We start from the raw sequence: 25,459 nt of genomic DNA, 5'->3' as shown, positions 1-25,459 counted from the left end.
GCCGGAGATTCGAGCGGGGGGGCCCGCCAACTGGCGTGGCGCGATTCCCGCCCCCGCCGAATATCCGGTGCCGGAGACTTCGGCAACCGACGGGGGCGGGATTCACGCCAGCCCCCGGCGATTCTCCGACCCGGCGGGGGGTCGGAGAATCTCGCCCCATATGTGCAAATCTAATAAGGAAAACTTTAATAAACGTAAACTCTGCCCTTTCATGACGTTGGTAGCACTGGGGATCATAAAAGATGCTATTTAATTTTTAAATTAAAAAAAAAAATATTTAGAGAATCCAATTCATTTTTTACAATTAAGGGGCAATTTTAGTGTGACCAATCCACCTAACCTGCACATCTTTGGGTTGTGGGGGCGAAACCCACGCAAACACGGTGAGAATGAGCAAACTCCACACGGAGAGTGACCCAGAGCCGGGATCGAACCTGGGACCTCGGTACCGTGAGGCAGCAGTGCTACCCACTGCGCCACCTTGCTGTCCTCAAAGATGCTATTTAAATGCAACCTATTTCTTTTCTTTACAATTAAGGTAACATTTCTTAAACACAGTTAACCCCTATTTGAATAATTTAATGTGCCATCCAATTGATATGTGCATATCTGGTAGCTTCACACTACCTTTAATTTAGCCATCTGCATCCAAATGCAGCAAGACCTAGATACATTCAGGTTTGGGCTGATAAAGAAAGTTACATTTGCGCCACACATTTGCCTGGCAATGTCACTCTCCAACAAGAGAGAAACTAATTACCATCCATTGACAATGGCATTACCATTAATGAATCGTCACCATTAACATCCTGAATATATCACCGACTAGAAACATAATTGGACGAGTCAATAAAAATATGGTTGCAAGAGCAGGTTAGGGGCTGACAATTCTGCAGTGAAATATTCACTTTCTTTTTTTAATTTAAAGTACCAATTAACCTTTTTTCCAATTAAGGGGCAATTTAGCATAGCCAATCCACCTACCTTGTGCACATCTTTGGGCTGTGGGGGTGAGACCCATTCAGACACAGGGAGAATGTGCAAACTCCACATGGACAGTGACCTGGGGCCGTGATCGAACCGGGGTCCTCAAAGCCATATGGCAGCAGTGCTAACCACTGAGTAATTCACTTTCTGACTCGCGAAAGCCTGTTCACCATCAGTCAGGAATGTGAAGGAATAGCTTTCCATTTGCTTGATTGAGTGAAGGCTCAACTACACTCCAGAAGCTCAACACCATTCAGGACAAAGCAACCCACTTGACCAGCACCCCATCACTGCCTTAAAGATTTACTCTCTTCATCACCGAGATACAGTGGCAACACTGTGAACCACATAGATGGGGCACTGCTTGCAACTTGTGAAGCAATCTCGAAGGACAAGAGCAGTAAATGCATGGAAACACAATCAACTACAAGCTCCCGTCTAAATCACACACCATCCTGGAACTATAATCATTGATCCTAAACTATAACTGAGTCAAAATCCTTGGATTCACATTCCAACAGCACTGTAGATTAATCTACATGAGATGACTGCTGCAGTTCAAGAAGACAGCTCTCCACCACGTTCTCAAGGGATGGTTTTTAGGGATGGTCAATAAATGCTGGCTTTGCTAGTGACACACATCCAATCAAATAATTTTTAAAAGTTCAGTTTTTGCTGCAGGAAACTGAACTTCACTGGTCTCAAAGACCCCTAGAAGAAAGAGCGACTCAATCGGTGCTTCACAGACAACCTAGAAACAACCAACCAACAGAGCCACACGATGCCCACAATTCCTGGTCACAATAGATCAGGACCTCCTTGACCGTAAACAAAAGGCCTTCCTGAACTGGCAGCTCCTCCATAGAACATAGAACATAGAACAATACAGCGCAGTACAGGCCCTTCGGCCCACGATGTTGCACCAAAACAAAAGCCATCTAACCTACACTATGCCATTATCATCCATATGTTTATCCAATAAACTTTTAAATGCCCTCAATGTTGGCGAGTTCACTACTGTAGCAGGTAGGGCATTCCACGGCCTCACTACTCTTTGCGTAAAGAACCTACCTCTGACCTCTGTCCTATATCTATTACCCCTCAGTTTAAAGTTATGTCCCCTCGTGCCAGCCATATCCAGCCGCGGGAGAAGGCTCTCACTGTCCACCCTATCCAACCCCCTGATCATTTTGTATGCCTCTATTAAGTCTCCTCTTAACCTTCTTCTCTCCAACGAAAACAACCTCAAGTCCATCAGCCTTTCCTCATAAGATTTTCCCTCCATACCAGGCAACATCCTGGTAAATCTCCTCTGCACCCGCTCCAAAGCTTCCACGTCCTTCCTATAATGCGGTGACCAGAACTGTACGCAATACTCCAAATGCGGCCGTACCAGAGTTCTGTACAGCTGCAACATGACCTCCCGACTCCGGAACTCAATCCCTCTACCAATAAAGGCCAACACTCCATAGGCCTTCTTCGCAACCCTATCAACCTGGGTGCCAACTTTCAGGGATCTATGTACATGGACACCTAGATCCCTCTGCTCATCCACACTTTCAAGAACTTTACCATTAGCCAAATATTCCGCATTCCTGTTATTCCTTCCAAAGTGAATCACCTCACACTTCTCTACATTAAACTCCATTTGCCACCTCTCAGCCCAGCTCTGCAGCTTATCTATATCCCTCTGTAACCTGCTACATCCTTCCACACTATCGACAACACCACCGACTTTAGTATCGTCTGCAAATTTACTCACCCACCCTTCTGCGCCTTCCTCTAGGTCATTGATAAAAATGACAAACAGCAACGGCCCCAGAACAGATCCTTGTGGTACTCCACTTGTGACTGTACTCCATTCTGAACATTTCCCATCAACCACCACCCTCTGTCTTCTTTCAGCTAGCCAATTTCTGATCCACATCTCTAAATCACCCTCAATCCCCAGCCTCCGTATTTTTTGCAATAGCCTACCGTGGGGAACCTTATCAAACGCTTTGCTGAAATCCATATACACCACATCAACTGCTCTACCCTCGTCTACCTGTTCAGTCACCTTCTCAAAGAACTCAATAAGGTTTGTGAGGCATGACCTACCCTTCACAAAGCCATGTTGACTATCCCTGATCATATTATTCCTATCTAGATGATTATAAATCTTGTCTCTTATAATCCTCTCCAAGACTTTACCCACTACAGACGTGAGGCTCACCGGTCTATAGTTGCCGGGGTTGTCTCTGCTCCCCTTTTTGAACAAAGGGACCACATTTGCTGTCCTCCAGTCCTCTGGCACTATTCCTGTAGCCAATGATGACATAAAAATCAAAGCCAAAGGTCCAGCAATCTCTTCCCTGGCCTCCCAGAGAATCCTAGGATAAATCCCATCAGGTCCCGGGGACTTATCTATTTTCAGCCTGTCCAGAATTGCCAACACCTCTTCCCTACGTACCTCAATGCCGTCTATTCTATTAGCCTGGGGCTCAGCATTCTCCTCCACAACATTATCTTTTTCCTGAGTGAATACTGACGAAAAATATTCATTTAGTATCTCGCCTATCTCTTCAGACTCCACACACAATTTCCCATCCCTGTCCTTGACTGGTCCTACTCTTTCCCTAGTCATTCGCTTATTCCTGACATACCTATAGAAAGCTTTTGGGTTTTCCTTGATCCTTCCTGCCAAATACTTCTCATGTCCCCTCCTTGCTCGTCTTAGCTCTCTCTTTAGATCCTTCCTCGCTACCTTGTAACTATCCATCGCCCCAACCGAAACTTCACACTTCATCTTCACATAGGCCTCCTTCTTCCTCTTAACAAGAGATTCCACTTCCTTGGTAAACCACGGTTCCCTCGCTCGACGCCTTCCTCCCTGTCTGACCGGTACATACTTATCAAGAACACGCAGTAGCTGATCCTTGAACAAGCCCCACTTATCCAGTGTGCCCAACACTTGCAGCCTACTTCTCCACCTTATCCCCCCCAAGTCACGTCTAATGGCATCATAATTGCCCTTCCCCCAGCTATAACTCTTGCCCTGCGGTGTATACTTATCCCTTTCCATCATTAACGTAAACGTCACCGAATTGTGGTCACTGTCCCCAAAGTGCTCTCCTACCTACAAATCCAACACCTGGCCTGGTTCATTACCCAAAACCAAATCCAACGTGGCCTCGCCTCTTGTTGGCCTGTCAACATATTGTTTCAGGAAACCCTCCTGCACACACTGTACAAAAAATGACCCATCTATTGTACTCGAACTATATCTTTTCCAGTCAATATTTGGAAAGTTAAAGTCTCCCAAAATAACTACCCTGTTACTTTCGCTCTTATCCAGAATCATCTTCGCCATCCTTTCCTCTACATCCCTAGAACTATTAGGAGGCCTATAAAAAACTCCCAACAGGGTGACCTCTCCTTTCCTGTTTCTAACTTCAGCCCATACTACCTCGGAAGAAGAGTCCCCATCTAGCATCCTCTCCGCCACCGTAATACTGCTCTTGACTAGCAGCGCCACACCTCCCCCTCTTTTGCCTCCTTCTCTGAGCTTACTAAAACACCTAAACCCCGGAACCTGCAACATCCATTCCTGTCCCTGCTCTATCCATGTCTCCGAAATGGCCACAACATCGAAGTCCCAGGTACCAACCCATGCTGCCAGTTCCCCTACCTTGTTTCGTATACTCCTGGCATTGAAGTAGACACACTTCAAACCACCTACCTGAACACTGGCCCCCTCCTGCGACGTCAAATCTGTGCTCCTGACCTCTATACTCTCATTCTCCCTTACCCTAAAACTACAATCCAGGTTCCCATGCCCCTGCTGCATTAGTTTAAACCCCCCCAAAGAGCACTAACAAATCCCCCCCCCAGGATATTTGTGCCCCTCAGGTTCAGATGTAGACCATCCTGTCTGTAGAGGTCCCACCTTCCCCAGAAAGAGCCCCAGTTATCCAAAAATCTGAATCCCTCCCGCCTGCACCATCCCTGTAGCCACGTGTTTAAATGCTCTCTCTCCCTATTCCTCATCTCACTATCACGTGGCACGGGCAACAACCCAGAGATAACAACTCTGTTTGTTCTAGTTCTGAGCTTCCATCCTAGCTCCCTGAAAGCCTGCCTGACATCCTTGTCCCCTTTCCTACCTATGTCGTTAGTGCCAATGTGGACCACGACTTGGGGCTGCTCCCCCTCCCCCTAAGGACCCGGAAAACACGATCCGAGACATCACGTACCCTTGCACCTGGGAGGCAACATACCAAACGTGAGTCTCTCACGCTCCCACAAAATCTCCTATCTGTGCCCCTGACTATAGAGTCCCCAATTACTAATGCTCTGCTCCTCTCCCCCCTTCCCTTCTGAGCAACAGGGACAGACTCCGTGCCAGAGGCCCGTACCCCATGGCTTACCCCTGGTAAGTCGTCCCCCCCACAAGTATCCAAAGCAGTATACTTGTTTCTCAGGGGATGGTCCACAGAGCAGCCATGGTTCCCGCCCTCGTTTATGCATCAGAAAGATGGACAATATACAGCAGATACCTCAAATCCATGGAGAGACATCACCAATGCTGCCTCCGCAAAATCCTGCAAATTCACTGACAGGGTTGGCATAGCAACATGAGGGTCCTCCCCCAAACCAATTTCCCCAGTATCGAGGCACTGGTGACACTCGACTAGCTCCAATGGGCGGGCTAAATTGCCCGCTGGCCTAACAAAAGACTACTCTGAGCTCTGCAGTGGCAAGAGATCACGAGGAGGGCAGAGAAAACGCTATAAGGACACTGAAAGCCTCCCTAAATACATGCAACATCCCCATCGACACATGTGAATCACTTGCCTCAGAATGCGCAAACTGGAAAAGAAGCATCTGCGATAGTGCCAACCACCTCGCGTGTCGAAGGGTGGAGCATGCAGAGGCTAAACATAAACAGCGGAAAGAGAGTGCAGAATCCAGAACGTCCAACCCACTTCATCAAACATCATCTGCCAAACCTGTGGCAGAGTCTGCGGATCCAGGATTGGACTATTCAACCACCGCAGAACCCACCTCACCGCTGTGGAAGTAAGTGACCCTTGATGTTGAGGGATTGCCCATGAGACAAGAGAAAAGCCAAAATCCTGCAACTCACTTTCCATCAGCTCTGTGGGTACATCTACACCAAAGGACTGCAGCAGTTCAAGAAGACAGCTCACCGCCATATTCGCAGTGGTGCTAGCCACTATGCAGCCGCACCATGTATGGGGTATCTCTTATCATTTGCATGCTGCGGAATGAAGATTCAAAAAACACTGACAAAAATGTTCAGGTTATGGGTTGGGGGGGGGGGGGGGGGGGTGTCCACACCTTCCAGAAGTAGCATCAAAGTGTCCCTTTTGATCTTTACATAGTGAATCGTCTTAAAATTGTGTTTTTTAATTGCAGAGCAGATATTTGGGATCCAGGCAATGTCAATAGTAAATACCATCATGTGTTCAAAATAAAATGCATTTATTTATTTCTATTCTGTCACGTGTTCACTTTCCAGCTTTTACTTATGTATCAGATTTCCAAGTTCAACATTTGTCCTTAAGAATAAATTACGACTGTGAAAAATCTCTCTTCAAAATGTCTTACTTACCTGAATCCTAAAATGGTTACTACAGCATCAGGTCGCACCTTTCTATAGACATTTTCCAACTAGAAAAATAGGTAGAAGTAGATTAAAAAGTTACACTCTAAAAATAAATGTGTAAACTGCAAAAGGGTGGCAAACAGTTTCATTTTTCCAGGAATATATGTACAAAAATGAAATGCTTTCATATCATTACATTAGACTGCCACAAAGTTTGTTATGGCAGGGCAACTAATGATAATTACAATTAGTTGCCTTTGCGCATTTGGTTTTTCAGTTTCCAACATAACAAGTTACTAATAGTGTGATTTGCCATCAGCTCAGAAAGGGAACATCAGCAACATGGGTGAACATAAATCTTCACATTTTAAAAATCTCACCTACAATTAAAACCAGCAGTACAAGATTCCACAATTGCAATTGTCAATTTTCAGTGCCTGAGAGGTAGATTGGTAGAAATCAATATTCGCAGTAATCAATATTAAAAGGCTCGTTTGACTGGAATGGACAATACTTAGATTTGTTTGTATCTCAATTTAAACTTCACCCCATTAAAATAATGTCAGTATTGAGGCAGACAGTGGGTAGCACTGTTGCTTCACAGCTCTAGGGTCCCAGGCTCAATTCCCGGCTTGGGTCACTGTTTGTGTGGAGTCTGCACGTTCTCCGTTTCTGCGTCGGTTTCCTCCTGGTGCTCCGGTTTCCTCCCACATGTCCCGAAAGACGTGAGGCGGGATTCCCCGCCGGCATGATTCTCCGTTTTGCTGGCGCACGGGGGTTTTCCGACAGCATGGGGCTGCCCCACAATGGGAAACCCCATTGGCTGATCGGTGTAACGGAGAATCCCGCCGGTGGGTCGGGGCAGAAATGTGGCGCGGCGGGGCGGAGAATCCAGCCCGTGCTGTTGGGTAATTTGGACATTCTGAATTCTCCCTCCATGTTCCTGAACAGGTGTTGGAATAAGGCGACTAGGGGCTTTTCACAGTAACTTCATTGCTGTGTAAAAGTAAGCCTGCTTGTGACAGCAAGGGTTATTATTAATTAGATGCTGCTTTTGTGTAGTCAATAGTGCAGCAACAGATATCAGACAGAAACTTTTGGATATTTGATTTTAACCACACAGATGCTCCTGTGCAAATTTGCTGTATCATTTACAGATAAATAACAGTAAGTGTCACTAGCCCCGTGGCATTTTTGACAGAAAATGATGGTACCTGAAATTGACTGTGTTGTAGCACACATTCCTTATCACCACTCACCATTCAATGACATCACCGTTCTGGAATGCCTCCAGGCAGCATCTCAATAGGATTTAGCATTTCAAAGCTGCCGGTCACAGAGTCACAACCTACAGCAGCTCATTTCTACCAGTTAGATGGAACTTCAAAAACTTTACAAGTTCCCCTGCCAATAACCACAGCATTATCAATGCACTCTTGAGAATCCACCAATTTATATATTTTGAACTGATTTCAGACTCATAGGGATATCATTTTGGCTGATAGGTACACAATAACCACAGTAAGGTAATGCCCAAATTGAGCTCCATTTTCATTCAGAAAGACACTTATTCCTGAATTATAAGCTACAGCCAAAAAGGAGCTTACCAGATAGTTGAATATTATCTCTTTAAATAACATTTTAACGGCAATGGTTTACTGCCAAATTGTATTTATTTATTCACAGGATGTCTGCATCGTTGGAAAGTCCAGCATTTAATACCTGTCCTTAGTTGTCCCTGAGAAGGATGTCTTGAACATAACCTAGTGGTTTGCTACAGGACAGTGAACTGCATTGCTGAGGAGGTGGAGCCAGATGTCAGCCAGATGAGACAAGTGCAGTGATTTCCTTCACGAAAAGACATCAGTAAATCAGGTAGGTGTTTGCAATAATCAGTCGTTTCATGGTCACCATTATTGATGCCAGCTTGTTAACTCCACGTTTTTATTGAATTAACTGAATTTACGTTTCCCCAGCTTCCACAGTGCAGTTTGAACTCTTATTGCCTGGTCATTGGTCCAGCCTTTGATTTCTTGTCCTGTCACATAATAGTGTTGCTGCTGTGCTCCCTCATAATAATTACAATGCATTGAAAATGCAGGAATACAACCAAAGCAGGAATCAATGCAGGAAGAATTTATCACCAATTGTGAAAAAAAAATGTTCTGGACTGCAGCAGTTTCTTTTCAATTATCTACCAAAATTGATGGCAAAGTCAAATCAGAGAACATATGACGGGTAAATAAATCCACCAAGATCCAGTATCTATGCTTAAACCTGAAGTTGGAAAACATTTAATACAATTGTTGGGGGACATTTTCTGGTACTGGACTGTGATCTAAATTATAGGTGACTCTGTAACTACATTTTTGCTCCGATATTACTTTTGAATAGTTCTGCTGAGACAAAAGGTACTCATTGGCTTAAATGCCTGTGTAGAAGAGGCAATTTGTAGGAATAGATAGTGTATACACAATGTGTAAACTACCTCATGAGAACCAGGCGTGGGTATTTATAGGGAGTATTTCAATAGTCGCTGACAACAGCTTCACAGAACAAGGAGCGCATTGCATCCTTAATAGCTCAAGGTCCCCAGCTGCAGACAGGACATATCCTTATGTTAGTCTTGAGTGACTTTTGCATGCAGTTAGCAGCTGGTGAGACAACACCCACTTTAACCATATATGTTTTTAACTGGGATGCTGAGAAAATTGATTGACTGCATGTAATGAATTGTGACACGAATATAATTGATTGATTGTATGTAAATGAGAATGCAACTAATTCCACCCTTTGAATCTGTATCTTAACCCAATGCGAACCTTAGCTCAAGTGAGAAAGAGTATTGCGAGGCTGTGGAGCATCCAAATCTTTCTCCCAGATCTGATATGATAAACTGCTTCTTTACTCACTCAAAAAGGACTACGTGTGACTATTTTCACCTCTAACAAATGGCGTAGTCTGGCGGGAGGTTGCAGAGCTGGTCGCCGATTGACCCGGTGGACAAGGCGAGTAGTCAAACTTTTGACCGCCAGAAATTAGAGTCACACGGCGAGATGGACGAACGGCAAAGCAACATCCAACCAATCTGGTATCAAGGACAAGTGAGTAAAAGACTCAGTTTAAATTTTGTTTTTGTTTTATTGGTCCGCTATACCATTTAATGTAGTAATAATCGGCTGCTCGAGGACCCATGCTAAGCCTGAATTAAGGGGGCAATTAAGTTCTCACGTGAAGGCCAGAGTTAGTTGGGAATCCGAGATGCACAGACTGTTGTGTGTTAACGGTCGCGGAATCTGCGGTGACACAGGTGACAAGCCAGGACCGCCACCCTAAGGGAGTGGATGATAGGTAAACAGTCGTCTAGTAGACTGGATACGATATTGATAGAGACAAGAGAGGCACAAGGCCGCTTTTCACTGAGTCTGGCATACAGAGGAAGCAAAAGACTCTGGTACAAAAAAAAAATGATCAGAGATGGGTGGGATCCCGTCACAAACAAAGAAACTGGTGGGATAACAAAACCGAGATACGGCAAATAAAAAGGCAGGAGTCATCTTAGTTCATCAGTCAGAAGAACAATGACAGAAATTAAGTGCGCTCCCGTGCAGTGTTACGCTAATAATGTAAATGACCGATATAAAGCCTTCACACCATTAGAAAAACAGGCTATTTTAAAGGAATTGGGAGCTCTCACTCTCCCACATTCACACCAAATAATTTTAAGAATAGGAATAAAGCGAGAAAAGATAACGGCAGTACACATTACACAAACTGGCAAAAGAATCACAGGAAACTGTTACAATTATGGCTAAGGACTGTAGGGTAAAGAAAGGGAACTGTAAAGATTGCGGGAAATCAGGACACCACAGTCATAGTTGCTGGCATAAGACAGAGTTCGGGAAAATCTAACTCAATTAGCCCAAAAGATCATGCAGCATTCCTGGAATGGCTTAAGGAGAGGGGAAAGAAACAGGCTCCCTGGGGATGGACATTTTAAATTAACTAAAAGTTTAGACATGTCAAAAGGAAAAAAATAAAATGAAGTTAAATCCAAAAGGTCAGACCTCGTGGTTGTTGAGGAATGAGGAGGGGAAGGTACAATGTCCCTTTTGCTCATCCAGAAGCATTGTAACCCAATTAATAAAATGTGGAAGCCGGGTGGATTTCAATAAGGCACTCTGCGGCACAGTTAAAAAAAAAGGGGCTGAAAAGCTCAATCAGCTTTTTGCTCAGAAATATCTGAGGATAACAAATCCCCCTCCAAAAACAAAAAAAGGAGAGTAAAGTAAATACAAGAGTAAGGTTAGAAACTTAACAAATGGATTCTTGTCTAGATGAACTTCAGATCATTTACAATTTGTGAGATCGGATTTCAGTTTGAGATTAAGTCATTCAAGCCGTCCAGATAAACTCGGCAGTAATTCAATTCATTCGAGTTTTTAAAAAACTAGTAAGATCTCTTTCAAACACTGCTTAAGAAGCGAACATTGAAAATTGAAATCAATTTCAAGAACAAGAAAGAAATTTGAGTGAAATTAAAGGACAGAATAAATAAAGTTTTAGATCACATAAAAGACGCAAATGGCATCGTTCCAAGTTCTCCGCCCCCTTAGGTTCTGTACAAAATTTTACAGCAAGCAGTTGATCTGTAAAAACATATACGTCTCTAAGAGTAGCAATGCCTATCAATCAATCAGTGGGAATTGACTTAAATGGAATAACAGATAAAATTATGATGATGAAGGAGAATGGAGGATCTTGTTCAGTATTTTAATTAAGCGATTGTGAAATTGCTGTCTCTGAGAATCTGTAGCCATGAGAGGGGGCTAACAGTTAACTCTATATTTGCGAGCTGTGAGAATGTTACGGGGTTACGGGGATAGGGTGGAAGTGAGGGCTTAAATGGGTCGGTGCAGACACGATGGGCCGAATGGCCTCCTTCTGCACTGTATGTTCTATGTATGTGTTTGGTTTGTGAATGTTCATATATCTCTGCTAAGATTTATCTTCTGAGAAGTAACCTTGAGTTTATAATTTGGAACTTAAGAATAGGAACCATAAGGATTTATACCTAACTAATTTTGGTTAAAGCACTGAAGTGCTAGGTTTCCTTTGTGAGTGTGGTGATATTTGTGTGTCGTCTGACATGGTGAATTAAAGATCATAGTTTGAGTGGTTTGAGTATAATTAACAAATTTTTCTTTTCAAAAGTTATCATTGACATTTCCAGGATAATTTTGATACACAAAGAATTTTAATCAGGGTACAAAATCACATATGTAAGAATAAGAAACTATTAGTTTTATGGTGTTCATTGGAAGTTAGGATAGTGAAATGCATATGATAGTTGAAATATGTATGACCAATCCGGTGTTAGATTAGTCCAGGGTTAAAACTTCCCTGACACAACGCAGATGTATTAATTCTGAGATTGCAGAATGAACTGTAAAGGACAGATGGGTAAATAAAATAAAACATGATCATGTTTCTTGTTTAAACATAAGAAGGGTGATGACAAAATGACATCTGGTAGAGAGCTCTTACTCCACCCCTTTTCAAACCAGCAGAGAATTGACCCATGCTTGTTAATGTCTGGATTTGGGGGACCATGAATTGGATTCTATTTGAATTGCTTTTTGGAGCAGGCAAGAAGCTGGATTAGGGGTTTGCCCCTGTCCACACTCTGAGCTCTGGCTTTGTAATGCTGATAAAGTAATTTTTAAAAAACAGCTGAAGATGGATTTTTAATTGGATCTTACAAATCTTAAATTTTGCATTGTTAGATATATTCAGATTAGCTAACCCACTCTGTCCCAAGCAGAATGGATCTTTTGTGTTTTACTTGACAAGTAACTGCAAGTGGAACAAGATTTGCAGTAGCTTCAGGAATTTGAGATCATTGGGTTATAGTAAACTGGCTACCTGAACAGGCACAAGCACGTCAGGGTCGGGTTCAAACGCAACAGAACCAGGCGCGTAACCACGAGGAATATAGATATGAAAAGGTTGTGAAATATGAGAACTACTAAGCCCTGAATAACAGACGCGTTCAGCCCATACAGGTAAAGCTTTATACAGACAACACCTAACACCTGGTGACGACCAGGACACTTTTCCATTTTTCCTTTAAATTTTTAGAATAAACATTCAAAAAAGGCTGGAACGACAGCAGCAGCTGTGGGGACTCGTGATGGCTCTTGAGATCTTAGAACAACTACGAGCACATAAGAGCACAGGAACATCACTGATTTCACAACGGACACAGGATGAACGTAGCTATATGAACTATGGTGCTTTATATAATTTTATTGACAGAATATGCATCCCAGCAGCCAGTGACTGGAACAATGGTAGAACTTATTTTAATGCGTGGCTGCAGGTACATTCGGGGAAAGACAGCAGATGCGTATACAAATTGTGTCTGTACTTCTCGCGGGTTCAGGTATTGTTTATAACATGATATAAATATGTATAATGTTTTAAGTAAGGTTATGAAGCAGGCTGCCAATGCCAATGCCACTAGATTTTGAGGGCATGACAACCTACACAGGATAAGAAGAGGCATAATCCTTGATGCAGTGACATGACTTAACACAGAATCTTCTATGGTAAAGTCATTAGACATACAAGGGTTAAATGCAAATGTGGAACAACTTAAAGGAATAAGGAAGAGAAAGGTCTAGCCAGCTTGGGAGAAGAGGGCCTGGATATACAACTGAATAGGACAACAGTGATAGGTACACACATAAGACATTCAACAATAATTAACAAAATCATCGACCAAGAAACAGAGAAAGGGGGAGGCTCTGACAGGGGCAGCTAAGCCACAACCTTGATCTGGTCTAAAGGGGGGAGGTGCCTGATTGAATAGACAGCCTGCAACTGGCTAAGCTAGCCAAATGACAAGGGACGCTGGACAACTGTACTCTCAAGGGATCAGAGTATACTCAACGATCCCCGACTGCAAAATGGATGAGATAACGGGGTAGAGGTGGTCCTGATGATCCCTATCATCACACTGGACTCTGGGCTATTCCCTCACAACCAACTGGAGAACATTGGAATCGTACGGGCTAACACCTCCCTCAGGTACTATCTCACCGAGACCTCTGCTATACGCAGGAATAATATATGGGATCTCCCTCATGGGTGTAAACAAAAAGGGGACATTACTGTGTGCCCCCACCCGGTGGGACAGGGGCAGTTGGACGAATGTGGGCTAATCAGAACTCATGGTTGTGTTTTTAGAGATTACACCTGCCCTCATGCATTTTAAATTTACGGAGAAAAAGGAAGATATTGTGTCTCCACCATCGCAACCTCCTATCGCTATAACCTTTGTTCCCCTTAGGCCCACCACTTAGGCTGAGCAAGGATAATTTGAGTTAGGATTATAAAGAGCCAGAGATAGTCCCACATCTTGCAGGAACTCTGAGGGAATGAAGACTCAAGATTGGTCAACCAGTTAAGCTTTACCACCAGTTACTGGGGAAAGAAAATCCATGTTTGAAAAAAAAAAAACCACAGAGGAACTACTTCAGAGTGAAAGCTGGTGGCAGAGTGTGGGACTGTTGGATCAGCTTACTTGCAAATTGGTATGAATAACATAATTTCATTACAGACAGCAGAGTTAGTCAGAGAGGCAGGAATGATTGATATCAAGGCATTGAACGTGACATACATGGGTTCGTTTGGGGGGGTGATCTTTGAATCACATGCTCGGAATATGTACGGAACATCTGGGAGGTTATATGACCCAAAGGCCATATTAAAACACACCCTGCTGCCCTCATATCAAATCATTGTGGTCATCTGGGATTCAGTAAACCTCTTCCAGGACCAAAAGGAGGAATTGTTGGGGGACATTTTCTAATACTGGACTATAAATTATAGGTGGCTCTGTAACTACACTTTTGAATAGTTCTGCTGAGACGAAAGGTTCTCATTGGCTTAGTTGCCTGTGTAGAAGAGGCAATTTGTAGGAATAGATAGTGTATACACAATGCTTGTTAATATCAGAAAGGACACAAAATGGCTGTTAGCTAAGATTGCAATACTAAAGACACAAAATGGCTGAACTAGCCACATTCCTGAACAATAAGTTATAAACTGTGTAAATTACCTCATGAAATGAAAATCGCTTATTGTCACATGTAGGCTTCAAATGAAGTTACTGCGAAAAGCCCCTAGTCGCCACATTCTGGCGCCTGTTCAGGGAGGCTGGTACAGGAATTGAACCGTGCTGCTGGCCTGCCTTGCTCTGCTTTAAAAGCCAGCTATTTAGCCCAGTGTGCTAAACCAGCCCCCGAGAACCAGGCGTGGGTATTTATAGGGAGTATTTCAATAGCCGCTGATAACAGCTTCACAGAACAAGGAGCACAATGTATCCTTAATAGCTCAAGGTCCCCAGCTGCAGACAGGACACATCCTTATGTTAGTCTTGAGTGACTTTTGCATGAAGTTAGGAGCTGGTGAGACAACACCCACTTTAACCATATATGTTTTTAACTGTGATGCTAAGAAAATTGATTGACTGGATGCAATGAATTGTAACGCAAATATAGTTGATTGATTGTATGTAAATGAGAATGCAACTAATTCCGCCCCTTGAATCTGTATATTAAGCCAATGCGAACCTCAGCTCAAGTGAGAAAGAGTATTGCGAGGCTGCGGAGCGTCCAAATCTTTCTCCCAGATCTGATATAATAAACTGCTTCTTTACTCACTCAAAAAGGCCTACGTGTGAATATTTTCACCTCAAACACAAATAGAGGTGAGATATGGCGACACAGTGGTGGTGTCCCATCTCTGGCCTAAAAGCTCCAGGTTCAGGTGCAACTTCAAAACTTAATGATCAGGAAAGGTGATAATGTGGCCAAACATGTTGATCATCAGCCTGTAAACCCAACATTCCTAGTGGCAGGCCATAATTTGTGGGAGAGTTTCCTGGTCAGCACTCCTGCAGAAAGCATCAAAAAACCACTGTAATCTTTGCCAAGCATAATGATGCAACAATCCAATGGAAGTCCATAGTTGCCAATATTTTTGTAGGGCATGGTGCCTGAGGGAGGTGGAGGTTTCCATAGAATCAAGTTAGGGTCATTTTGATGGCCAATAAATGCTATTAAATCTGTATTTTGCATGCTTTGTGCTGGAAACATCACTTGCTGTAACATGTTCCATGGTCACATTTAAAATATGATGTGGAGATGCCGGCGTTGGACTGGGGTGAGCACAGTAAGGAGTCTTACAACACCAGGTTAAAGTCCAACAGGTTTGTTTCAAATCACGAGCTTTCGGAGTACTGCTCCTTCCTCAGGAGCAGTGCTCCAAAAGCTAGTGATTTGAAACAAACCTGTTGGACTTTAACCTGGTGTTGTAAGACATTTAAAATAGGAAACCAGAAGGAAACCATAAGGAAACTTTTATAATGGGAAAATAATATGAAGGGAGTTAGTGGTGTGGTAGGTAAATGATAATTATAATAATGATATTGCTTGTTGTCACAAGTAGGCTTCAATGAAGTTACTGTGGAAAGCCCCTAGTCGCCACATTCCGGCACCTGTTCGGGGAGGCTTGTACGGGAATTGAACATGCGCTGCTGGCCTTGTTCTGCAATACAAGCCAGCTGTTTAGCCCACTGTGAACCCCTATGAACCATGCAATTCCCTCAAAATGCTTTGTTCATAAAGGTTTTCACCCTGTAACTGAAATCTGTGTCCACGGTGAGACACTAAACTCATTTTTACTCAAATTAAAACAATGACATACTGCACGTGGGCAGGATTGCACTTTCTCATTTATCTGCATTTGAAACTTATCAGATATCCATTAATGTTTTACATAAATGTATGAGCTGGTTTGTACACCGCTGAAAGGCATGATTCACAAACTGTAGCAGACAGTTAGAAAAAAACACTTTGATTTTACAATGATGGTTATTCAATTACATACCAGAATCTTAAATTCTATTGAGAGATTTTTATACAAGCTTGAGGACGAATTGTTTAGATCATCTGTAAAGGACAGTTCTGAAACGGTAACTGCAAAGTTCTGTCTTTCTGCAACAAAATATAGTTTTATTATTTCAAATATAGAGAATGCGTAATTGTTTGCTTTAAGATGCTTTGTGTTACGAATAAATTATGGTTGTTCTTTAATCTAATATCCCACAAAGAATTATGGATGGAATTTTCAGAAAATAAATCAACTTTTCACAGATTAGCAAAAATAAAATGATCAAGGTGTGAATCTGGCTAGCTTTAAACACTTGCTTGGCTTAAAATTGGGATCATTTGCACCCAGCTTTGACTGCTCGCAGTGCTCTTACATCTCCCAAAATGGTGTCTCTAGAACATATATACCTTTTGGGGAAAGTTATGCTGGTTGCCATGTTGGTGAGAGGATTAGCATGTGTGCAGTAAATGACCACTGGAAGTAGCAGGCAGACCATGAATGTGTGTCTCCATGGCTTCCTGCCCTGCTTATGAGGCAGGATATCTTTCCTCCTTCCGACATCCTCCACCAAGAAATCTGGGGAAGACTTTAAAAACCTTGGATCCCACTTTCTCCCATTATTCACCATTATTCAGTGTTTCAAAGGTTAGATTCACCTCCTACATGAGTTCCAGTATCTGCGCCAACCACATGTCTCCTCACCTTTAAATAGTGCAGGTTAGCTTTAACTGTGAATGTTGGCCTCCTGCTGAAGAGTCTAGCTATAAACAATTATGGCACATTTTCTTGTCTGCACCTCCATGAACAAGGCTTCCGAGGCTTCAAAGATAAAGGCAGCAGTCATGCCAGCAAGCTGGGAATCGTGATCACTTGTACTCTGTTTAAGCCCAAAGTTGTTCTCCAAACCATCCATATCCTGCTCCACACAATGTGCAAATACTCCTTCAACAAGCTCTATCTTTCATCACACAGATTTCATCCCAACCCCAGGATCTTAAAAGCGCGGGAGGAGCCAGAGTTTAAAAGCGGGAGAAGAGCCGGTGATTTAAAAGTGGGAGAGGAGCCGGAGATTTAAAAGCGGGAGAGGAGCCCGAGATTTAAAAGCGGGAGAGGGGCCGGAGACTTAAAAGAGCGTGGGAGAAGCCCGAGATTTAAAACCGCGGGAGAGGATCCAGCGATTTAAAAGTGCACGAGAGGGGTCGAGAGATTTAATTGGCCAAGAGGGGACCTGCTAAATTTGAATCCATCTGGTAAGTAGTGGTGATTTGTAAGTAGTTTTTCTTTTCTTTACATTTATCTATTTATTTATTTTTTTGCATTGTAGTTGTACACGTTAACCTAAAGGTTAAGACGTGACAGGAGATCCCAGACCCGTGTCATGCTCCTCTTGTGCGATGTGGAATTTCAGGGACACACCCGCTGTCTCTGGCTCCTTCACGTACAAGAAGTGTGTCCAGCTGCAGCTATTGTTAGGCACTTGATGACTCTGGAGCTGCGGATGGACTCACTGTGGAGCATCCACAATGCTGAGGAAGTCGTGGATAGCACATTTAGCGAGTTGGTCACACCGCAGATAAAGAGTACTGAGGGAGATAATAAATGGGTGATCACCAGACAGAGGGAGAGTAGGAAGGCAGTGCAGGGGTCCCCTGCGGTCATCTCCCTCTAAAACAGGTATACCGTTTTAGATACTGTTGGGAGAAATGGCTCACCAGGGGAAGGCAGCAGTAGCTAGGTTCATGGCACAGTGGCTGGCACTGCTGCACATGAGGGCAGGAAAAAGAGTGGTAGAGCTATGGTGACATGGGACTCGATTGTAAGGGGAGTAGACAGGCATTTCTGCGGATGCAAATGAGACTCCAGGATGGTGTGTTGCCTCCCGGGTGCAAAGGTCCTGGATGTCTCAGAGCGGCTGCAGGACATTCTAAAGGGGTAGGGTGAACAGCCAGCTGTCGTGGTGCATATAGGCACCAACATTATAGGTAAAAAACAGGATGAGGTCCTACATGCTGAAGTTAGGGAGTTAGGAGCTAAATTAAAAAGTAGGCCTCAAAGGTAGTAATCTTGGGATGAGTACCAGTGCTATGTGCTAGTCAGAGTAGGAATGACAAGATAGACAGGATGAATGTGTGGGTTGAGAGATGGTGCAGGAAGGAGGGATTCAGATTTTTGGGACATTGGAACCGGTTCTGGGAGAGGTGGGACTATTACAAATCAGACGGTCTGCACCTCGGCAGGACTGGAACCAATGTCCGAGGGGGTTGTTTGCAAGCACTGTTGGGGGGGGGGGGTGGTGGTTAAACTAGTGTGGCAGAGAGGTGGGAACCAATGCAGGAAGTCAGAGGGTAGTAAAGAAGGAATAGAAACAAAAGCCAGTCAGGAGAAAAGAGGAAGGCAGAGAAACAGATGGAACTGCATTTATTTCAATGCAAGAGGCCTAATGAGCAAGGCAGATGAACTTAGGCACGGATGGGGATTGGGATATTATACCTATTACTGAAACATGGCTAAAGGAGGGGCAGGACTGGCAGCTCAATGTTCCGGGGTACAGATGCTATAGGAAAGATAGACCTGGAGATAGGAGAGGAGAGGGAGTGTTGTTTTTTATTAGGTACAGCATCACGGCAGTACAGACAGAGGATATATCCAAGGGTTCACCCACTGAGTCTATATGGGTAGAACTGAAAAATAAAAAGGGTGAGATCATTTTGATAGGACTGTAGTATAGGCCCCCAAATAGTCAGCGGGCTATTGAGGAGCAAATATGTAAAGAGATTATGGATAGCTTCTGGAAAAATAGGGTGGTAATATTTGGGGAATTTAACTTTCCCAACATTAACTGGGACAGCCATAACACTCGGGGTTTGGATGGAGAGAAATTTGTCGAGTGTATTCAGGAAACATTCCTCATTCAATATGTGGATGGGCTGATTAGAGTGGGGGCAAAACTTGACCTCCTCTTGGGGAATAAGGAAGGGCAGTTGATGCAAGTGTTAGTGAGGGATCACTTTGGGACCAGTGACCATAATTCTATTAGTTTTATGATGGTTCTGACACAAAAGTTAAAATTCTAAATTGGGGCAAGGCCAATTTCGAGTGTATTAGACGGGAACTTTTAAAAGTTCATTGGGTGTGACCATTTGCAGGCAAGTGGACCGAGCTGGTAAGTGGGAGTCTTTCAAAAAGGTTTGACTAGGGTTCAGGGTGAGCACATTCTTCGAAGAGCGAAGGGTAAGGCTGGTAGAAGGAGGGAACCCTGGATGACTCGGGATATTGAGGCCATGGTCAAAAGGAAGAAGGAGGTATATGACATGCATAAGCAGTTAGGAACAAGTGGATCCCTTGAAGAATATAGGTCTTTTTGGAGTAGAGTGAAGAGATAAATCAGGAGGGCAAAAAGGGGACATGAGATTGTCTTGGCAGGTAAGGCAAAGGAAAATCCAGAGCTTTACAGATACATAAAGTGTAAAAGGGTGACTAGGGAGCGGGTAGGGCTTCTTAAGGATAAACAAGGTCATCTATGTGCAGATCCACAGGGGATGGAAGAGGTCCTAAATTAATATTTCTTGTCAATATTTACTATTGAGAAAGGCACGAATGTTAGGGAAATTGGGGAAATAAATAGTGATGTATTGAGGAGTGTACATTTTACAGAGAAGGAGGTGCTGGAGGTATTAAAGCGCATCAAGATAGATAAATTCCCGGGACCTGATGAAATGCATCATGAAATGATGACGTTGTGGGAGGCTAGGGAGGAAATTGCCGGATTCCTAGCTGAGATATTTGAATCATCGGCAGTCACAGGAGAGAGATTGGAGGGTAGTAAATGTTGTGCCCTTGTTTAAGGGCTGTTGGGATAAGCCTGGTAACTACAGACCGGTTAGCTTTACTTCTGTAGTGGGTAAATTGTTAGAAAGTATTCTGAGGGACATGATCTACAGGCATTTAGACAGGCAAGAGCTAATTAGGGAAAGTCCGCATGGCTTTGTAAGGGGAAAGTCATGTCTCACCAATTTGATTGAGCTTTTTGATGGGGTAACCAAGAAGGTAGATGAGGTGAGTGCAGTTGACATTGTCTACATGGACTTTAACAAGGCCTTTTACAAGGTACTGCATGGTAGGTTGTTGCAAAAGGTTAAATCTCACGGAATCCAGGGCGAGGTAGCCAATTGAATACAAAATTGTCTTGACGACCGAAACCAAAGGGTGGTTGTGCAGGGTTGTTTTCAAACTGGAGGCCTGTGACCAGCGGTGTGCCTCAGGGATCGGTGCTGAGTTCACTATTATTTGTGATATTTATAAATGATTTGGATGAGAATGTAGGAGGCATTGTTAGTAAGTTTGCAGATGACACCAAGATTGGTGGCATAGTGGATAGTGAAGTAGATTATATAAGATTGCAACAGGGTCTTGACGAATTGGGTCAGTGGACCGATGAATAGCAGATGGGGTTTAATTTTGATAAATGTGAGGTGATGCATTTTGGTAGATCAAATCAGGGCAGCACTTATTCAGTTTATGGTAGGGAGTTGGGGACAGTTACAGAACAAATAGATCTAGGAATACAGGTCCATAACTCCTCAAAAGGTGGAGTCGCAGGTGGACAGGGTGGTGAAGAAGGCATTCAGCATGCTCAGTTTTATTGGTCAGAATATTGAATACAAGAGTTGGAGCATCTTGTTGAAGTTGTACAAGACATTGGTAAGACCACACATGGAATACTGTGTTCAGTTCAGGTCACCCTATTACAGGAAGAATATTGTTAAATTAGAAAGAGTGCAGGAGAGATTTACGAGGATGCTACCAGGACTTGATGGTCTGAGTTATAACGAGAGGCTGAATAGGCTGGGACTTTTTTCTCTGTAGCGTAGTAGGCTTAGGGGTGAACTTATAGAGGTCTATAAAATAATGAGGAGCATTGATAATGTAGATAGTCGACATCTTGTCCCAAAGGTAGAGGAGTCTAGAACTAGAGACCATAGATTTAAGGTGAGAGGAGACAGATACAAAAAAGACCAGAGAGGAAATTTCGTCACACAGAGGGTGGTGAGCATCTGGAATGGGCTGCCAGAGGCAGTAGTAGAGGCGGGTACAATTTTGTCCTTTAAAAAGCAGATCGACAGTTACGTGGGCAGGGTGGGTATAGAGGGATATGGGCCAAATGCGAGCAAGTGGGACTAGCTTAGTGATAGAAACTGGGCGGCATGGACCAACTGGGCCAATGGGCATGTTTCCATGCTGTAAACATCGATATAAACATGGCTCTAACTACTTTAAAGAACCATGCAAAATGCACAGGGAGCACAGCACCCAGATGTTGATGTGACAAAATTTGGCCACCATCCATCTCACTTCTCCCCAGGATGTTTTGATGTAAAGGGCACCTGTAGTAATTTTCCAATATCAGGCCTGAAATTGGGCTGCAGGCTTCACTCATGTTCCCCAGGTTTGTCAGGGTTGATGTGCATATCTATTCCAATTAGGGTGTAACTTTGTGCATTACATTTTCCTGCTTTCCTACACAATAGGATTCTAAAAGATTTAACTGCAGCAGTGGTGGACGTGCTGGCAATGATTCTACCGCAATCTCTAGATTCCTGGACAGTCCCAGAAAATTGGAATTTAGTAAATGTAACACCGTTATGCAAGAAAGGAGGGAGAGAGAATCCAGGGAACTACAGGCCAGTTAGCATGACATCAGACATTGCAAAATCTTAACAATAAATGTAGAAAATCATAGTTTGATCAGATAAATTCAACATGGTTTTATGAAGGAGAAACCATATTTGACAAATTCATTACAGTTTTTTGAGGATATAATTAGCAGGACAGATAAAGGGGAACAAATAGATGTAGTATATAGGGTTTTCCCAAATCCATTCAATGAGGTTCCAGCAAAATGTTAAGACACAAGGTAAGGGGTCATGAAGTTGGGCGTAAAATATTCCCATCAATAGAGGATTGGTTAACATAAATGAAGTAGAAAAAGGCATTAATGAGGCACTCAACCTTTGACAAGTGGAGAGCTGCAAGGATTAGTGAGGGGGCCTCAGATATTTCCAACCTGTGTTAATGACTTCAATCAAGAGATAGAGTATCATGTGTCTAAGTTTGCTGACAGTACAAATAAAGGTGGAAAGGTAAGCTGTGATGAGGACACAGAGGGGTTGTAAAGATGTATCAACAGGGTAAGTGAGTCGGCAACAAGATGGCAGATGGATTAGAATTTGGGGAAGTGGGAGGTTATTCAATTTGGTCGTAAGAATAGAAAATCTTTTTTTTAAGAATCTAGTGTGCAAACATTGATGTTTGTATGAACTTAGATATATTCATACAAGGAACAGCATTAGCATAAGGAATGCTATGAGCAATTTAGTTCTCCATAGTTAATGAAAGATTAACTTGCACTGGAGGCAAAACTTGAATGGCCCCTGGGAACATAAGGTTGTCCTGTGATGAGATGTTGGGTCAAATGGGTCTGTATTCTCTGGAGTTCAGGTGAATTAGGGGTGATCTCATTAAAAAGTGAGATTTTGAAGGGGCTTAAAAAGGTAGACACGAAGAAGACGTTGTCTCTGGCTGGGAATGTATGACACCGGTCTGGAGACGATACAATCTCAGGATAAGGGCTCAATCATTTAGACACTGCAATAAGGAAAAATGTTTTCACACAAAGGTTTGAGGATCTTTGAACTTCTCTACCCCAGAGGGTTAAATGTATTAACTTCTGAGGTGGACGGGCCTGGATTATCACCACGGCGGGGAGGTCCTGTCATTGTGAAAAAGGCAGCTTTTTAGAGCAAAAAATTGAAGTTCTGTTCCAATTCACAGCAACCACCATTTTCTTTTTTAAATTTGTTTAAATTATATTTTATTTAAATTTAGAATACGCAATTCTTTTTTTCCCCCAATTAAGGGGCAATTTAGTGTGGCTAATCCACCTACCCTGCACATCTTTGGATTGTAGGGGTGAGACCCACGCAGACACAGGGAGAATGCGCAAATTCCACGCAGACAGTGACCCAGGATCGAACCCGGGCCAGGATCGAATCCGGGTCCTCAGCACCATGAGATAGCAGTGGTAACCATTGCACCACCATGCCATTTTCTAAGGAGTGCCAATGGAGTTCAGTCACATTTCAAACATGCACATTTTGAGGAGGCGGATTCCCATAGATGTCAGTTTTGCCTCCATTCATGGGTGGTTTTGGTGAGGTGGGGTCTGAAACCTGGTGCATACAGATTAGGCCTGGGAGGAGCAGGTCTGAACCTTTTTGGATCCTTTTCATAGAATAGAATCATAGAATCACAGAATTTACAGTGCATACGCTAGAGTACCCTTTGAGAGCTAAGGTTCCCCTTTCATTATGATCCCAGGGCATCTTTGAGAGGGGTGGGGAACCCTTGGCCTGGGGCCAGATTTGTTTTCTTTAGATCAGTATTTTTTGGCCATCTAGCATTGCCCTCGAACTGAGTGGCTTGCTCAACTATTTCAGAGGGCAGTTAAGAGGCAACCACGTATTGTGGGTCTGAAGTTACATGTAGGCCAGACCAGGTAGGGATAACAGATTTCCTTCCCTGAAGGACATTAGTGAACCAGTGAACGAGATGGGCTTTTTCTACTATTAATGATAGTTGCCATGGGGTTGGGCGCCATTAGTGAGACAAACCTTTTAAAATTGAAATTAAATTACACCAGCTGTCATGGTGTGATTTGAACCCATGAGCATTAGCCTCGGCCTCTGGACTACTGGTCTGGTAACAGTACCACTATGCCACCATCTCCCCATTGCGCTTTTTTGATCAGGACTCCGGGGATTTCCAAATTGCGCCCGATCTCTATATGCTGCACTTTGGGCCACCCGACATCATTTTCACAGAGGCCCAGGCTTAGGAGTGAGAGAAAGGCCCGAGATCCAGGAGCAGGAGCACCGAGCGGGGACAGCAAGCTGCTGGCTGCGAATTGGCTGGTGAAGTGTGAGTAACCCGGGGCAGGAGAAAAGGGAGTAAGGCCCTTGGCTCCATGGGTGATTTACCCCCTCCTTTTCCTCCCAGCTCCATTGGTGTCCCAGGACAGTGACTCAACTCCTACATTCTGAGGAAGAAGCCCATTCTTCAAGTCCAGGAGCCCCAAGCCAGAGCTCTGCGTTGATGGCGTATTGCCCTGGAATTGGGGTTTTGGGTGGGGTAGGGGGGTAGAAATAGATTTGGCAAGGAGAGAAAGAGACAAATGGAAAAGGAGAGAGACAAAAAGACAGAGTGAGAAAGGGAGAGAGAGTGACAGATGGAGAACAGGGAAGGAAAGTAAGTCAAACATTGAGGTATAGTCAGGAGTACTGTAATTGAGCCACAGAAGCCATGATACACATTAAGGAAAATCAATCTCAGCCATTGCATTAAAACAAAGTTGAATGTTTCTGTATTCTCGCTCTAAAAAATTGTTTTTTGTGTGTGCGGCCCACAACTGATCATGTCTCAGTTAGAATGGCCCTTGATACGAAAAAGGTTCCCCCGCCCTGTCTTGAAGTGAGGTCAGGTGCCAAATGGGCAAAGTCAGGTCCCATTTGGGATTCCAAAAAGTCGGCATGAATGTGAATAAAAAGTGCATGAACTAATTGGAACTGTAAAGCTCATTGTCAATTGTCAACAGTTTCAAAATAAACTCTCAAGAGGAGGTCTCAAAAGCAACTCTCAAAAGTGTCAAGAAGAACCATTTAAAGAAGCTGTCAAGTTGTTATGGAATTTATAACGCCTACCCTTTAATTATTTGAAAAAACTGCCTGGAATGTTAAAAGAGAAATGGTTACGTGCTATTTCATTCTAATATTTGACGTAAGTATTAGGTTAACAGTACAGCATTAGTGTCACATGACAACCATCCATGTCACAGTAGTGTGGTTA

The 25,459-nt window shown here is 43.4% G+C and overlaps 1 protein-coding gene across 2 annotated transcripts in view; it reads right to left on the bottom strand.

Moving 5' to 3' along the window:
• Positions 1 to 25,459, bottom strand: part of LOC140410702 (adhesion G-protein coupled receptor F1-like) — a 540,253-nt gene that overhangs the window by 70,675 nt on the left and 444,119 nt on the right. For both annotated transcript variants that reach the window (XM_072499141.1, XM_072499142.1), the window contains 2 exons: positions 16,556 to 16,662; positions 6,605 to 6,663 (listed from right to left, as the gene is read on the bottom strand). In XM_072499141.1, the coding sequence (XP_072355242.1) occupies positions 6,605 to 6,663; positions 16,556 to 16,662 (166 nt within the window). The remainder of the gene's footprint in view (positions 1 to 6,604; positions 6,664 to 16,555; positions 16,663 to 25,459) is intronic.

The sequence above is a fragment of the Scyliorhinus torazame genome, chromosome 4 (genome assembly GCF_047496885.1).
Source record: "Scyliorhinus torazame isolate Kashiwa2021f chromosome 4, sScyTor2.1, whole genome shotgun sequence".
NCBI classification, from domain to species: Eukaryota; Metazoa; Chordata; class Chondrichthyes; order Carcharhiniformes; family Scyliorhinidae; genus Scyliorhinus; species Scyliorhinus torazame.
This window is presented reverse-complemented; position numbering and strand designations above follow the sequence as displayed.